The following is a 19,334-nucleotide window of genomic DNA, read 5'->3' on the forward strand; positions in this document are numbered from 1 at the left end:
CAAAGGTGACATGAATGCTCTACAATCTTAAGTGGAGGTCAAAAGGCAAAGGTCAAAATAATACTTTATGGCTACTAAAGTGGATGTAAGAAGGCAAAGGTCACAAGTATGCTTTTGACCTTAAGTGGATGTAAGAAGGCAAAGGTCACAAGGATGCTTTTGACCTTAAGTGGACTTCACAGGTCAATGGTCACAAGGTTGCTTTTGACCTGAAGTGGAGGTTCCCAAATGTCAAGGAAATCAGAATAGACCATTGATCAAAGGGAAATAATTGATACCTTTAATAAACTGACTCGAACTGAAGTTCACAGGCTCAAATGTCAATTGTACAAAAAGTGGACAGATGTGGATTAAAATGTAACATCCCTGGGAAAACGGGACTACAATTTGTATAACAGGAGTTACAGAAGTGAAAATTTTGTGATACTGTTATTGAAAGTGTGCATAGACTGGGTGTTGAAATAAGACAATTCTGTTGCTGATATCATTCGACTAAGAGTGAACATAAAGGTACAAAACAGTAAGGTATGATATTAACTTGTTACAATAATGTTATAATGTATAAATAGTAGGAAACTTCTTTGTAAATGAAACAGTTCCCAGTAGGTTCTTATTGATACACACAGTGAGAGACGGGCAAAACAATGTAACATCACTTCCTCACATAACTCCACAATACAATCTGCCCTGAGTGGATATGAGTCAATATGTACTCTACTGAAATGTGTTGCTGTGTATGTATTAAACTACAATAACAATTTGCTTTCTTGATTTGTCTATCTTAAAAAATTGTTACATTGTTTTACAAGAAAGTTCATTGCTTAATTGCTATCAAATTTGCAACAGAAAGTCTGAGAACACTTGCCAAGTTATTACTGGTATGACATTTTCTATTTATCACCCTCAGACAGGAGAAACATCATTATCCAAGGAGGTGTATAGAACTGTAGACATGTTGACTATCAAACCACTGATTCTCATTAATATCAATGTACAGTTAGAGGTTACCTCCCTTGTGAAACAGTGGAGTTATCTCCCTTGTGACATTTTTATCTCTCTTTCACAAACTTTGGTTAGAAATATCTATCACTACTCCAGATATTACACACAGGAGCTGGTTTACTCTAGATTGGGAACATACACAGAAGGAATTTAATTCTGACTCAATTGACATGAACTTTAAACTTGAAGAATTTGTTTCTGATTAGCTAAATTCTTGTCACAGATTGTAGATAAACTCCTAACCATGCATCTAGCCTACGCTACAAAGTCTGTCTTCTGCCAATGTTCAATCTGTCGGCTGACTTTCAAATCTATGTTGTAGCTAAATTGGTAATTGTGAAAGAGCGTAACAGTTTAATAAATAATAATTCTGGTTTCTTCATTTATCCAGCTACCTATAAAAACACTAAATAACTTAATTAATGGAATAATAGGGGAAAAAAATATAAAAAAAACCCAACAAATCAACTTTTATTTTTAAATCGATCTTTTTATGGATCAAATGTTTCGAGATAAATAAGGTATAACAGAATGTTTATAGAGTAAACTAAGTTGTCACGTGTCATGCTGTATATAGTTTAATCATAGACCAATAAACCTATCCTAACCATGTCCTTCTTTCAATGAGGAAATCTTTACTTTTTTTTTAAATCAAAAAGTAGTTTATACCATTCATACATCATTTATTAAAACTGTTTATGAACAACATTCCTTCCCACACCCATCACTACACAATCTATTATGTACTGAAGCTTTTCATGTTTTTATGACCGAAATGCAATTTTAAAATGGTCCAAAATCTTACAATAGTGTTAAAAGAGACACAGATAATGCATATTTTGTACGTAGAACTAAAATCTTCATTAATTCAACAGGAAATTGCAAAAAACTTTAAAATTAATCGCTTTAGAAAGCAACAGTATCCAATAAGACATGATCCAATAAAGATTTACATTGAGGATGATAAGAGCTGCTATTGAAAACCTACTTAACTTGGATATCTTGGATCACAGTGAAGGATACCTATTACCACATATAATCTTATCACAAAATCTATACAAATTTTCATCAACCTTTCTGACGAGGATATAAACCTTTAGACCTGCTGATAGATTAAATTGAAATGAACTGCATTCATTTTATAATAATCATGAAAAGAAATTGACCAAGTTAGATAAATTCTTCCTGTGTTTACTAATGGAAGCGTACAGGAGACCTCCACAACGAAAACAGGTATATTCAGACTAAAACCCAATAAAGCTGGACAGGTGACCCAAAAGATTTCCATACCCAAAGGAGGAAGAAAATTTTAACTATCCTGAAGGAATGTGGGTTCACTACATTACCACAGGCATAAAATCCAATTCTTACAATTACCTTATTTTTATAATCCAGCTCAATACCAGATAGTTTTCTTGTTTCAAATAATAGATCAATTCATTTTGTCAGAAAATATCACCTACTGCACTTGTTTCTAACTAAAGACAAGAGTACCTGTGAAATTGATTAATGCTTCCAAAAAACGACTTTCTTGGTCACAACATTTTAACAAAGGGCACTAATTCTGTAATTAAGGGGATGCAGACCCTGAATTTGGTATACCACACAGTTTCTTAGTATAACCAATGTTTCATGATCCTTGTTTAAATATGGACAAAGTAATGCTCTGGACACAAAAGGACGAACAGATGGACAGACATGGCTGCGAATTTATGTTCCCCTATAAAATATTATAAAGACACCTTACTTGGGAAGTGATTACCACTATTTTCAAATTATACAATTACCCCAGCTGTGAGGCGAAGACCTTAGCCAAATTTTTAAAAAAAAGTAACCAAAGCTAAGAGGCCAGAACCTTAGCCAAACTTTGATAGAAGTAACTCAGGCTACAAGGCTGGAACTTTCACAAAAAGTAAACCTAGGTTGTGAGGTGGGGAATTTAGCCAAACTTTGATAGAAGGTATTCAGGCTGCGAGACTGAGACCTTTGTTAGAAGTAAACCTAGGCTGTGAGGCGGGGAATTTAGCCAAAATTTGATAGAAGTATCAGATAGATTTTACATTTAGATACCTTAGTGATCAAATGACTACAAATATAATTAGTTAACTCAACATTGTCTCAAACAAGAGCTACCAGAGGGATTTTGGCGTCCACCATGGTTTGATCTTTATTTGTTCATTGAAATTGGATCTTTTCCCTTCTTTTCTCTTCTCTGTTTTTGCTCTAAATGACAAGAAATTTGAAAGATAATCCTTTGCAGAAAAAGCAATAATAATCTTTAATTGCCAAATCCAAGATGGCCACCTGTCTGCTATTTTGTTTTTCTGATCAGTCCCAAAATCAAATGCACACAACTAGGGACCAAGGGCAACCTACATATAAGATTGGAGAGAGATCCATTCGATACTAGAAAAGAAATTGTGATAACAACTTAACTAGGCAAAATTCATGTTTTCCTGATCAGTCCCAAAATCAAACGGACCAAGTAAAGACCAAGGGGGACATACACATGAAATTTCAGAAAAATCTATGCAGTAGTTCTCAAGAAATAGCAACAAGAAATTTTCCAAGTCAAAATCGGAGATGGCTACCAGTCAGCCATTTTGTTTTTCAATCACAGTTAAAATCAAATGGGAACAACCAGGGACCATTTTTTTTCAAATCTGAAGAAACATAAAAGTGTATCTGAATTATGACACCAATTGGGAACATATGACAGGTGCTTCAACAGAACTTTTACAACATTTTTATATCTAGTTTTAATCAGTATCCACTTTATCTCATATTCTGACAGGGTGATCAACTTTTGTCAGTTTGCCAGAGTTTTGTTTGAGTTCAGTAATTTATCACAGATTTCTCCCTCCCTGTACTCCCTATCAGATAAAGAGGTCCAGTCTCTACCCCATACAAACAACAGGTAAATGCCATGCATTTCTAAACCTATGTGACGTTTTCTCTACAAAATCTTTAGAAGGTGGCTACAGTCAGACACAGCTCTATCAGATGTAGACAGCTCAGTTGACTGTTAAACTGTCAGCTACGACATATATCCTTATGTGGATTGTGTAAAAAGATGAAAACATTGGAAACTAAGTGTGATTTGACAAAATTCTTTAGTCTTCTGACCTGGTATATCCAACATACTCGTTAAGTGAAAAAACAAGCATTGTGTGTCGAGAAAATGCAGGTTTTCCCGGATCTTGTGACAAAATCAGAAAGTTTAGCTGAGGTGTTGTTGAGATATATTGGAAATAAACACTAAACACTGACCAAACAAGACAGCTGGAAATCTTCACATCTCCAGGATATCATTTTGTGTGTTATTAGAGGAATGACTTGTCCTGACAAACTGACTCTCTGTACAGTCAACACAAGTAAACATTTTGTGACCCTCGCGCTAACAAGCTTGTAACTTTTGGCTTAAGTGTGTGTTAAATCACAGAAAAATTGTGACAAATTACAGTCATCATCCTTCAGAAAACATGACATCACAGGTATGCCCAACTTTTTTAATAATACCGAGATATCAGCTTTGTAATACTAACAATTCAGATCAATTTAAACAGAAGCCCAGATCAGTGACAACAGCACGGAATCTACATTGTGTATTTGAGAGGATGAGACACTGATTTACCAAAGACCCATTTAGAAAAATAATCGTGGGACTGTTGATGTTGTACAAAAACCATAAATCATTACAACAATTTGATATATTCTGTTATACGAAACATTTGATAGTGCATTGAGGTAATAAGATTGCGAGATTAATCAACAACAGGTGCCAGGGATTGGTATATCACTATTGAGTTAACAGAATTCCACACACATGATTGTGATGGTGTGACTAGGAATCCAACAACAAACCACCAATTTAGTCTATTATGTCACACAATGTTCAACGACCAATTAAGGATGTTCTAAACACTTGGCAACAGTTCTAGAAACAGATAATTATAGAGGACACAAATTAACAATGCAGATCTCAGATTTTCAGATGGGTCATCAATTTCTGCGATTTCTTATTATCATGGTCTTTAGTTTGCACTGCTGTAGCGATGTTCTGGCAGTGTTGTGCAGTCCTAAATGCACCACCTGTGACACGGACACCCCAGGACATGTTGTTAAAGTTGTGTGTACAGGAGTGGATATTCCTACCATCCCGGACTCGGTACAAGAGATGTACTTGGCCGAGGGAAAGGTGAGTTTGCCAGGTTTTTTCAAGGATTATGTGTTTATTGGCAAGACAGAATTACGCAAAATACAACTGAAAAAATATGGTATAAGTATGGTATGGGAGTCTCCTTTCATTAATCTCACAGATCTCATTGAAGTGGACCTTAGCTTTAATGAAATCCCCGACTTTGACAAGTCTAATCTAGCTGGGCCTGTAGCTTTACAGGTGCTAAATCTGAACCACAACAAAATACAACAAATTCTTGATGATGCATTCAGTAATCAAACATCACTGAAGCAACTTTGGATGTCTATGAACAAAGTGACAAGAATTCCACCACATGCTTTCCGTGGCCTAACTAATGTGGAGCATATAGACCTATCATATAATCTCCTGACTACCATAGACAGTCAGGCTTTCCATCACTGTACAGCACTAAAGACTGTGTCCCTGAGAGGAAACCAGCTTAACACTGTGGCTCCACATCTGTTCCAAGGCCTCACACACCTAAATACTGTGAATTTTCAGAGGAATCATCTGGTCTCCATTGGCCAAGAATCCTTCATCGGGACAAATCTCACTTTATTGGACCTCTCTCGTAACAATCTTCACGATGTAAGGTCAACCATGGCGATATTGAAAAATATTTCTGGTGATAATGTAGAAGTGATTTTAAGTGCTAATCATTTAAATACAAGCTACAAAGCAGGCATGTTCTCGGGTGTGACTCTGAAACTGCTGGACCTACAATATAATGGCTTATCCATGCTTCCACAAGACACTTTTGCAAACAATCAAATTCGTAACCTGAAGCTAGCACACAACAACTTGCTGTCCCTACCATCAAATATGGAGGCATATTTGAGAGCTGTCAAACCTAACATTTCACTGGATGATAATCCCTGGCTATGTGACTGTAGACTCTTATGGTTCTCTATGTATCTTCGTCAATTATCACCCCCTGATTTTGGAACCAGACTACAAAGTACACTGAAGTGTCATGGGCCTAACTCTGTTCAAAATCACTTTATTCAAGATGTCGCTACAATTATAGAACCAGGATGCAGAACGACCATGTCCACAACTACAACAAGATATCATCACTCTTCTGAGGATACCAGCACCATAACAACAGTCTTTCTTACTGTTAAAGTGCCTGTACAAACATCAGCTGGAGTCAGTCAACCGGGACTGGGACCTAATGGTGGCCTCAACTTTCCCCTGTCAACAGACAAAACCAGTACACCTGGAGGAATCGGTGGCACACAATCTTTATCTGAAACAAGTGCCACCATGACTGCAGCATTGTCACAGGTAGCAGGTGGCATTACATCTGCAAAGTTGCCACAAATAGTAGGTGGCACCATATCTGCAGGGCTGCCACAGGTATCAAGCAGCATTAAATCTACAAGACTGCCACCAATGACAGGTAGCATCCAGTTTTCAGGGTTGCCACTGGTAACAGGTAGTTCCATAACTTTTGGGCCAAAACTGAACAATGGACAAAGCAAAGGCCAAGCTATAACCTCATCAGAAAGTCCAAGTAGTTCATTCCCGATTGGTGCAGTTGTGGGACCACTAGCAGCATTGTGTGTGATAGGTGGGGCTGTAGGGTGGTTCCTTTACAGGAAACAATCTAGAGGAAACAATGGTAAAATCAACAGCCACCATCCCCATGAACCAGAGGAATCAGACTATCTCTGGGACAAACATCACCCTGTGTCAAGGTCACTAGGGCCTTCTAAAACTTACTTTAATTCAAACTCTTTAAAAAACTTTCATTCTTATCAGCTTTCATCAACTATCATTTGATGTGAATTAAACTGCATGTTAATAGCAAGTTTAAAATTCTACATAAAATATACTTTCCTTCTTAAAATTGAACTTCTGCCAAAAGTATATAGAAAATTTGGTGGAAGAAAGTTCTAAGTAGGAGTCGTATACTTTGACGAGAACATTTCATGAAGAACACTGCCTGAAATGTGAGAATGTACACAGATCTTGTTACATAAGTTTGTTTTAGGATTCCTCTAAAGAAACCATAATCACACTGAAATACTGACTGTGATTTAACTTAATATATATAAGTATGATAACAATTATCACACTGAAATACTGACTGTGATTTAACTTAATATATATAAGTATGATAACCATAATCACACTGAAATACTGACTGTGATTTAACTTAATATATATAAGTATGATTACCATAATCACACTGAAATACTGACCGTGATTTAACTTAATATATATAAGTATGATAACCATAATCACACTGAAATACTGACCGTGATTTAACTTAATATATATAAGTATGATAACCATAATCACACTGAAACTTAATATATATACTATGATAACCATAATCACACTGAAATACTGACTGTGATTTAACTTAATATATATAAGTATGATAACCATAATCACACTGAAATACTGACTGTGATTTAACTTAATATATATAAGTATGATAACCATAATCACACTGAAATACTGACTGTGATTTAACTTAATATATATAAGTATGATTACGCTTCTATTGCGTAACATAATATGACTATGAATGTATTAAAAAATATTCTGGTTTCATACATATATATCTTTGTAAGACATACATGACCGTTCAAATATAATAAAATTTGACACTGTATAAAATAGTAAATGCTACTACGTACATGACCGTTCAAACATAATAAAATTTGACAATGTATAAAATAATAAATACAACTACGTACATGACCGTTCAAACATAATAAAATTTGACAATGTATAAAATAGTAAATGCTACTACGTACATGACCGTTCAAACATAATAAAATTTGACAATGTATAAAATAATAAATACAACTACGTACATGACCGTTCAAATATAATAAAATTTGACAATGTATAAAATAATAAATACAACTACGTACATGACCGTTCAAATATAATAAAATTTGACAATGTATAAAATAATAAATACAACTACGTACATGACCGTTCAAATATAATAAAATTTGACACTGTATAAAATAATAAATACAACTACGTACATGACCGTTCAAATATAATAAAATTTGACAATGTATAAAATAATAAATGCTACTACGTACATGACCGTTCAAATATAATAAAATTTGACAATGTATAAAATAATAAATGTAACTAGTTCACTTACAGTACTTATCCTCATCTATTCAATATTTGCTTTTTTTCTCAATGTTTCCCACTTGATGTTTATTAAGAGGAGTTGTTTACGAGTATTAGAGTTACCTCCCTTAGCTAATAAGATTTGATGAGACATTAAAATATCTCACTACCCCATCCATGAAGAATTCTGACTGCCATTGTCAAGGCATTGAAGACACATTGTTATATAATTTTCTGTAATATTCATTAAGAACACTGAATACATCACTATTTTTGTATGTTGTTTTTTGTTGGTACCAATGTTTCTGCATGAAACAGTAAAACCTTTGTTACTCTGCTTAGATCAGAGAGCACAAAATATATACATCTTAAATGTGGTGTCATCAATATATGTATTCTGTTACTATCTGAAACATCATGTGACCTCAGTATCAGACATTAATTTGTGACTAAGGCACTAAAATATCCCAATCTAGATACAGATAATAAATGTGAATGTTATCTCAGAACTTTGTATGATAGTGTATAATCTGTGTCAGTAAAAATCTCTTTGTAACCTTCCCTGGAACAGAGGTTACAAACCCCTGTTTATATTGTTAACTATTATTTGTTGTCTTGACAAAGTTATCTGCCCCTGTTTGTAGACCTCACAGAGTTTCTGCCTGTATTTGAGGTCCAGACAGGGGTACCTGCCCCTGTTTGATGTCCAGACAGGGGTACCTGCACCTGTTTGAGGTCCTGACAGTTATCTGCCTGTGTTTGAGATCCTGACAGGGGCACCAGCACCTGTTTGAGGTCCTGACAAAGTTATCTGCCCCTGTTTGAGGTCCAGACAGGGGTACCTGCCCCTGTTTGAGGTCCAGACAGGGGTACCTGCACCTGTTTGTGGTCCTGACAGAGTTATCTGCCTGTGTTTGTGGTGCTAACAGAGGTAACTGTGCCTGTGTGTAACCCTGACAAAGTTCTGTGCCTTTTTTTAGTCCTGAAAGAGTTACCTTCCCCTGTTTGTAGTATTTATAGGTTTACTTACCCCTGATTGTTTATCACAGCGGGTCTGAGTCAGGATGATGTTAAACACGGCATGGGAACGACTACTTTCGTTGTTCATGTTGGTGGCTGCCACTGTCCTGGATTTGTTGCCTTCACTCATAAGATTGTCTATATCCTGTAACACAGTATGATATAGAAAGCATTGTTTTAACTGAGAAATGAAAACAACAGCAGTAAACCTAGTCCCATAATACTGTCTACATAAACAAGAGTGTATTTCTTTTAAGCACTTATAATACAATACAATATTACTCACCTGTTTATATCACATCTCACTGATAAGTCTGATCTTGTTTATTTCTGTTAATATCACCACTTTCAGACAAATCTGATCTAATGCTAAATTTCTGATAATATCCCCACTCTGACAAGTCTGATCTAATGCTGGATTTCTGATAATATCACCACTCTCAGACAAGTCTGATCTAATGCTGAATTTCTGATAATATCACCACTCTGACAAGTCTGATCTAATGCTGAATTTCTCATAATATCCCCACTCTGACAAATCTGATCTAATGCTAAATTTCTGATAATATCACCACTCTGCTGAATTTCTGATAATATCGTTACTCTCAGACAAGTATGATCTAGAGTTTATTTCTGTTAATATCCCCACTCTGACAAGTCTGATCTAATGCTGAATTTCTAGATCACCACTCTCTGACAAGTTTGATCTAATGCTAAATTTCTGATAATATCACCACTCTCAGACAAGTCTGATCTAATGCTGAATTTCTGATAATATCGTCACTCTCAGACAAGTATGATCTAATGCTGAATTTCTGATAATATCACCATTCTCTGACAAGTCTGATGTAATGCTGAATATCTGTTATTATCAAATCTCTCTTGACACATCTTATCTAATGCTGATTGCCTGTTAATATGACATATCTATGGCAAGTCTAACCTAATCCTTTTTATTGTTAACAGTGTTGACTTGTAAATACACATCTTATCTAATGCTGATTGCCTGTTAATATGACATATCTCAGGCAATCAAACCTAATCCTTTTTATTGTTAACAGTGTTGACTTGTAAATACTTAAATCTATGATAAAAAGTGACATCAGAACAAATGTATCATTAATAAATTGTTATTGATAAATCAACAATACTTAAACAATGAAAAAAAACAATCAGTATTCAACTGAAGAACATATGACGATGGAGGACCACAACCACTTCTATGTATTGTTGTAAGGGAAATAACTCTTATGATTTGTATTTATAAACAAACAGCTTTTTAACAAGATTTAACAGATGACGATGGAGGACCATAATCACATTTATATATTGTTGTAAGGGAAATAACTCTAAGATTTGTATTCATAAACATACAGCTATCGGTCAACACCAAGATAAACATAAAAAGTTCATAGAATAACATGATAATCAGAACTTTTTGAGCTTAAATTCACCTGTCTCTCATTCAATAGTTAATGAAAATAAACTTGTAATTCACCTGTCTCTCATTCAATAGTTAATGAAAATAAACTTGTAATTCACCTGTCTCTCATTCAATAGTTAATGAAAATAAACTTGTAATTCACCTGTCTCTCATTCAATAGTTAATGAAAATAAACTTGTAATTCACCTGTCTCTCATTCAATAGTTAATGAAAATAAACTTGTAATTCACCTGTCTCTCATTCAATAGTTAATGAAAATAAACTTGTAATTCACCTGTCTCTCATTCAATAGTTAATGAAAATAACCTTGTAATTCACCTGTCTCTCATTCAACAGTTAATGAAAATAAACTTGTAATTCACCTGTCTCTCATTCAACAGTTAATGAAAATAACCTTGTAATTCACCTGTCTCTCATTCAACAGTTAATGAAAATAACCTTGTAATTCACCTGTCTCTCATTCAACAGTTAATGAAAATAACCTTGTAATTCACCTGTCTCTCATTCAACAGTTAATGACAATAAACTTATAATTCACCTGTCTCTCATTCAACAGTTAATGAAAATAACCTTGTAATTCACCTGTCTCTCATTCAAGAATTAATGAAATAAAACTGAAAATCAACATGTCTCTCGATCAACAATTAATGAAATAAAATCCATAATTAACCTGCCTCGTGCTCAACAAGTAATTAAATAAAATCAGCTTACTTCAAATGAGGCTACAGCCAGCATTGACAGACCGTCGACATACGGACCGAGGATATTGTGTTCCCGTACCTTTAGGTTTTGTTTACTTCTGCAAACAAACATCAAACAATATTACATTTTTATCTACTGATATTTATTGAACAAATATGATACAAAAGAATACAATCTTTCTTCTAGATAATATAATCCTTTTTTTATTCATTTGTTTGTTAATTCTTGTGTATAATCACCTGAAATTCACTTATGCAAAGAAGAATAAAATGATTTTCCTTCAAATACAAAATTCCTTTCAGGGTTTTTTGAAAATTATATATTCAATGTGGAAACAATAATATTTTTCAGAAAACAAACCCTTTAGGGTGAAGCACTCATATTCTATATATAAACCCTTTAGGGTCAAGCATTCACATTCTATATATAAACCCTTCAGGGTGAAGCACTCATATTCTATATATAAACCCTTTAGGGTGAAGCACTCATGTCCTATATATAAACCCTTCAGGGTGAAGCACTCATATTCTATATATAAACCCTTTGGGGTCAAGCACTCATGTCCTATATATAAACCCTTTAGGGTGAAGCACTCATATTCTATATATAAACCCTTTGGGGTCAAGCACTCATGTCCTATATACAAACACTTTAGGGTGAAGCAATCATATTCTATATACAAACCCTTTGGGGTCAAGCACTCATGTTCTATATACAAACCCTTTAGGGTCAAGCACTCATATTCTATATATAAACCCTTTGGGGTCAAGCACTCATGTTCTTTATACAAACCCTTTAGGGTCAAGCATTCATATTCTATATATAAACCCCTTGGGGTCAAGCACTCATATTCTATATACAAACCCTTTGGGATCAAGCAGGTCATGAACTTTCTCATTGTAGATTTCCATATAAGATACTTCAACTTTGAAGCCAAGGTCTGGTGAGTCATTCTGAGCAATTCTCTCAAACAGAGCATCACATAGACGAGGAATGATTCCCTTACCATCCTCCTTATAAGTACCCATCATGGAGTAGGACTTTCCCGAACCTAGCAACAAAATAATATGAATCTTCCTCCTCTATATGTTTGAGATGTATTATCATTGGATGACAGTGTAAAGTAAAATCTGAGGGAAATCTAAAGTCTCCTTTTCTCATACACATCTATCAAAAATTACATACAAATCTGATTACCTCTTTATAAAGAAAATTTTGGTTCCCAATTATTTACTGTAACATGTTCAGAAAGGCCATTGAATATGACATCAATTTTTGCAAAATATCATAAATGTTTTCAGATGGAAAAATCCAGTGGTGTTTAGAACATTTCACCTTGTTGTGTACAGGAAACAATTTTCATATATCTGCCTCCAGATTCATCACTTTTAAAAACCTATTTACTGATATGTAAATATTTCAGTTCCCCGTGAAGTCAAATGGACTCAAAATCCAACAGAATCTTTAGAAGATTAACTACGATGTAACGATGTTGTTACTTTCCCAGTAGAAAGACTTGTATATTCTATATCAAAATCCATGTATTTACAAAATTATTTTGATCCTTTGGAGCTGTTCATCGACCAAGTAGCTAGTATAAGGGAAGTGTGAGGGAACTTTCTACAATCAACCAACAAGAAGAAAAAGGATTTTCTCATCAATATGTAACTTGGTCTGTGAAAGAAGAGTTACTGCCCCTTGGCCATAGATTTGGAAAATCAGAGTAGCAAAATATTTTGTTTTGTTGTTCAATCTTTGTCTACCTAATATTTACCTGATGTCAATGTTATGCTGTATTTTGTTAGATGACAAACTACAAAATAATTGCTCTGCACAGAAATGTAATTCCCAACTTCAACAGATATGGCCGTGATCTTGTGAATTTTCGTGAATAAACTTATTGATAACAGCATATAGAATCACTTATTTCAACAGTTATTTACATAATTTTATGTTTTTTCAAAGCAAATTCAGAAAGTAATTCTGTCCAATTACCACACACGCTAAAATACAGCTGTTTTCCATCACTACCATATGCAATGGCAGCGCCAGTTGTAGGATCAATGTATTTATGAAGTCAGTCACATCTTTATTATTCTGGTTTTATAGCGGTATCATGTTTGTATTTCTTGTGTGTGGACTAGTAGTTACAAAATGTTGTACATCATTTCCTTAAAACATCATCATATGGACAGCCTAATCAAGGACGTCTTGTGTTTGGACTAGTAGTTACAAAATGTTGTACATCATTTCCTTAAAACACCATTAATGGACAGCCTAATCAAGGACGACTTGTGTTTGGAGTCCCTCTATAGTGAACTATCATGAAATTCTTTCCTCTCACTTGATTCAATCTCATCCCAAACATGTGATTTACATTCTATTTGTTAAAAAGACATTCTTATCACTAATTATCTTTTTAGCTACTTTTGATGAGAAAATCCTCCCCACCCATCCCCCCCCCCCCCCCATGAAATCTTGAATATGAAATATAACAACAAATTTTACAAAAGAGACAGCTCATTTTAAAATACAGTTATTCTGCATTACAAAAGGCATGGAAATCAAGCATGAAATCTCTAACATGCTTTACTACATTTTGACTATTGATGATATTACACAGGTTTTTTTCTCTCCGTCAACAGAAAAAAAAGTACCTGTTTGTCCGTAGGCAAATATACAGCCATTGTACCCATCAAATGCTTGTTCCAGCACATCCTGACCAAGGCAGTTAAAAACTTTTTCTTGACCTGAAATAGGTTTTTTAAGATACATATAAGTAAAATATCCTCCACTGATGTAAAGCTGAAGACATCTATTGAGATGTTACAAAAGCAACAAAGACAATAAAAATCTTAAGATATCCATACACTCACAAATCTACAGTCTTATTTAATTTATTTGACATGAAAAATTTCTACCAATGCTTCTGGTAAATACTTTCCCTTTTCACTCCCTTTTAGAGATTTTGTTTAGAGTAATACCAGGAGGGATCTTGGAAACTGAACCATGTTTATTAGTTCTGTAAAACACTAATAATTTCTCTATTTTCCTTCATTTCCCATTTCCTCTTAATCATTTGAATTCTTACTAATGAAATCTCAGAATGAGAACTTTCTGAAAAATAGTTAAAAATATTAAACTTTCAAAATCAAAGATAATGTGAAGTCAGCCTTTTTTCTATCTTCAGCAGATCAAAAATTGCATAGACACACCAAGTAAAATTTCAACTGTCAAAGTCAATGATGGCGTTCTGTCAGTCTTTTTTTTCCCCCAATTTTATTTAAAACTGAATGAGTATAACTAGGGACCATAGGGAATATATATATCAGGTTTGAGAAATATTCCTCCAGTTCTTTCAAGAAAAAACAATAACAAACTTCAACTGTCAAAATCCAAGATGGCTGATTTTTGGCCATTTTGCTTGATCAGTCTCAAAATTGAACAGGCACAACTAGAGATCATGGGAAACCAACATTCCTGTACTACTTCTCAAGAAATTATAATAATCTTTTATCATCAAAATCAAAGATGGGTGCCTTAAAACTTTTTATAATGGTAAATTTATTGAAGAACATGACATAGTGGTGAAGGTCACTGCTGATACGTGATTACTAGGCATGATGCAAATGTACTATAAAAACTTATAACAAAAGAAACAGATGGACAATTCATTTCATTATCAGAAACAGCAATATTTTCCATTTAAATTTGATTCAAATTTTCAGAAAATTAATATCACCTTCGGAGTTTGATGAGGTGCAAAATTTATTTTGGAAACCAGGAAAATGAAACTGACTGAGACAAGCTAGACTTAAAGCCTTGATTGCTTTTGTGTAACAACCTTGACAATCAATTGATGAAGGTCACTGATGTGGATTGGTCTGGGCACAGGAAATCCCAGGATGCTACATTCATGATGGTACCCAGACATGATCTCATACCTGTGTGCTAACACTGATGAGCCGTCACACAAATAATCAACGAGATATTGCTGAATTTCAATCTAAAGATGATTCTGAGTCGCTTAAACCCGATTGATTTTGTTTTTAGTGTTGTTTTATGAGGTGTGTATAGACCGCCCTGTGATAGTGTATTACATAACACCAGAACCACTCTCATTTCCATTTCCGTCCTGCGATTAACGATAGATTACACTGCCAGTTCACTTAATATAGGATCAGTCTGACCTGGGGGAGAGCTGAAACCTTTCAATAATATGTTTTTAGTACTGTGGAACACTGTAAGCATTATACCTGTATGCTTGTTCGGTGCTACCAATACCTACCCGCAAATTTTGGATTGCTTTCATCAATAGACCAAAAACAATGATCAAATGCAAATGTCTGAAACAGAAAAAAAGTAGTATTTGTAACTGATAAGACAGATATCATGCCAAATATCAGATGGTATTATCTACTTTACTATGACATCAGACAGAGTTATCTACCCTTCTATGACATCAGACAAAGTTATCTACCATCCTATGACATCAGTAAGAGATATCTACCCTAATATGACATCAGAGTCATTTAACATACTATGACAACAGGCAGAGTTATTACTATATCAGACAGAGTTATCTACCCTAGTATGACATCAGACAGAGTTATCTACCCTAGTATGACATCAGACAGAGTTATCTACCCTAGTATGACATCAGACAGAGTTATCTACCCTTGTATGACATCAGACAGATTTATCTACCCTAGTATGACATCAGACACAGTTATCTACCCTATTATGACATCAGACACAGTTATCTACCCTATTATGCATCAGAATTATCAACCCAACTATGACACCTGAGATTTCTACCATACTATGAAATAAAGAGTTATCTACCCTACTATGACATCAGAGTTATCTACCTTACTATGCCATCAGAGATGTCTACCATACTATGACATAAAGAGTTATCTACCCTAATATGACATCAGAGTTATCTACCTTACTATGACAACAGACAGTTATTACTATATCAGACAGAGTTATCTACCCAACTATAACATCAGTTATCTACCCTATTATGACATCAGACACATTTACCTATCCTATTATAACATCAGACACAGTTATCTACCCTATTATGCATCAGAGTTATCTACCTTACTATGCCATCAGAGATTTCTACCCTACAAGTAATCAACCTTACTTGGACATCAAAGAGATTATCTCCCTCACTATGACACCACAGAGTTATCTACGTTACACACATAGAGTTATCTACGTTACAGTGATATCAAACTGAAATAGCTACTTAACTATGGCACCATACTGAATAGTCTTCTTTACCCAAAGAAACAGTTATTTACTTTAACCTTAGAAAGAATTATCTACCTTTGGAGCCTTTCTGCCACCTGCCCCATTTCCTCGTTCTCCTCCACCATCATGCGGGCTGTAACAAAGAAATAAGAAAAAATCTCAAATTTGTGTACTCTCAGATAGCCAGTTATTACAAGGTAAGATTACAGAAAAAAGGCCTGATTTATATAGGTTTACGCCTAGTTAATAAAGGCTAAGGTTTAAAAAGGTTAAGGTTTTGTCTATATAGGTTTACACCTAGTTAATAAAGGCTAAGGTTTAAAAAGGTTAAGGTTTTGTCTACATAGGTTTACACCTAGTTAATAAAGGCTAAGGTTTAAAAAGGTTAAGGTTTTGTCTATATAGGTTTAGGTCTGGTTCAAACAGGTGAAAGTCTAATTATACAGGTTAAGGTCTGGTTTATACATATGAAAGTCTGATTAAACAGGTTAAGGTATGATTATACATTTTAAGGTATCATTATACAGGTTAAGGTCTGGTTTATACAGGTTAAGGTCTTGTTTATACAGATGAAAGTCTGATTAAACAGGTTAAGGTATGATTATACAGGTTAAGGTCTGATTTATACAGGTAAAGGTCTGATTAAACAGGTTAAGGTCTGATTTATACAGGTTAAGGTCTGGTTTATACAGATGAAAGTCTGATTAAACAGGTTAAGGTATGATTATACAGGTTAAGGTCTTGTTTATAAAGGTTAAGGTCTGGTTTATACAGGTTAAGGACAAGGTCAGGTTTATATAGACTGAAGTCTAGATTATTCAAGTTAAGGGTTTAGTTTATATAGCTTAAAGGTTAGTGTTATTCTGTGAACACTTCCAGTCCCAGTAACTATGGAAAGGCCACCATCTATAGACCCTTCCTTTGGTAGGACTTTTTCCAGCTTTGTAATTTGCAATTGGAGATTTACTTGACATAGCAATTGAACTATTATAGAATCTCTACCATGTTAACTATCCTTTGACAGAAAATCTGAAATGTCACACAGAGTGGTAAATAGAAATTAGCATGGCATCATTCTTACAATAAAATCGTGAGAACATTTGTTTTAAATAGACCTGAGAGTCTTGTGAGAATATACATTAGGAATAACACCAAGAATGCAAGTTTCTTTACATCCCTGAGGAATTTTTCTCATCCAATTTGGAGCCACATTTCCCAGCCAGCAATGACAAACTCAACACACAAAATATTTAAGAATTTCTGAAGTCATTCCCCATGCCATTGGAATCACTCAAATTGTTCCGCAGGCTGTTGGAAGTATTTGATTTCGACATTCTCGTTTACGAGGTTTTGCGTCTTCCCTCAGCGAATATAATTGGTTTAAGACCAGGGTTCGTGATGTCACTACAGTGCAACAAGAATCAGAGACTTCTACAATAAGTGTGAAATTTGTGTTGTTTGTGAATGTCACAGTGTGCATGTTGATCCCAGTATAGATAAGTGATAAGGAACCAATATCTGGTCATGTTAATGACGTACACGACACATGGGGTTGGTTTCTAAAGCTGTGGAGAGACTTCTTTGAGAGGTATCATGCATGTAACACAATCATTTGTATTAGCTTCAGGAAATTCAACCAATAAAAAACTCTAGAATTTGAAATATCAGAAAATAAATCTTTCTAATTCCTATCAGAATAATTAGTTTTTGCTTACAATGCATACTTCTGAAACAGGTCATGGAACAAAATACAAGAGGTCCGAGAGTAATCTTGGCGTCCACCATTGTTTTATCTTTATTTGCTCTTTGAAAGATGGATATTTTCCCTCCTTTTCTTACTGTTCTATTTTTGCTCTTAATGATTAGAAATTTGAACATCCCTTCGCAAAAATAGCAATGAAAATCTTCAATCCCTAAATCCAAGATGGTTGCCTATGTTTCATTTTTTTTTCCACTGATCTTTTTTATATCTTTAAGTTATAGTCCATTCTTAACAACAGGCAAAAACAGCAACCCCTACAGAATAACTTTTATAATAGATCAACAGGCAAAAACAGCAACCCCTACAGAATAACTTTTATAATAGATCAACAGGCAAAAACAGCAACCCCTCAACAGGCAAAAACAGCAACCCCTACAGAATAACTTTTATAATAGATCAACAGGCAAAAACAGCAACCCCTACAGAATAACTTTTATAATAGATCAACAGGCAAAAACAGCAACCCCTACAGAATAACTTTTATAATAGATCAACAGGCAAAAACAGCAACCCCTACAGAATAACTTTTATAATAGATCAACAGGCAAAAACAGCAACCCCTACAGAATAACTTTTATAATAGATCAACAGGCAAAAACAGCAACCCCTACAGAATAACTTTTATAATAGATCAACAGGCAAAAACAGCAACCCCTACAGAATAACTTTTATAATAGATCAACAGGCAAAAACAGCAACCCCTACAGAATAACTTTTATAATAGATCATTTCTTAAAAAATAAAAATAAAAATCTTCAGATTAGATATATCTAAACACTTAAAGTTTACATTCGAGGGTGTAGGAATACCAACTTGACAAAAAGAAAATT

General features: G+C 34.4%; 1 protein-coding gene across 1 annotated transcript in view; it reads right to left on the minus strand.

Annotated features, from left to right (window-relative positions):
• The window catches only part of LOC132557431 (kinesin-like protein KIF13B), a 307,507-nt gene that overhangs the window by 159,913 nt on the left and 128,260 nt on the right, over positions 1-19,334 (minus strand). The window contains exons 3-8 of the mRNA XM_060221917.1: positions 16,818-16,875; positions 15,766-15,823; positions 14,135-14,227; positions 12,342-12,528; positions 11,487-11,574; positions 9,342-9,476 (exon numbers count right to left, since the gene is read on the minus strand). Of these exons, the coding sequence (XP_060077900.1) occupies positions 9,342-9,476; positions 11,487-11,574; positions 12,342-12,528; positions 14,135-14,227; positions 15,766-15,823; positions 16,818-16,875 (619 nt within the window). The remainder of the gene's footprint in view (positions 1-9,341; positions 9,477-11,486; positions 11,575-12,341; positions 12,529-14,134; positions 14,228-15,765; positions 15,824-16,817; positions 16,876-19,334) is intronic.

Source organism: Ylistrum balloti, unplaced genomic scaffold (genome assembly GCF_031769215.1).
Source record: "Ylistrum balloti isolate Yb309-2 unplaced genomic scaffold, AGI_CSIRO_Ybal_v1 Utg370670, whole genome shotgun sequence".
NCBI classification, from domain to species: domain Eukaryota; kingdom Metazoa; phylum Mollusca; class Bivalvia; order Pectinida; family Pectinidae; genus Ylistrum; species Ylistrum balloti.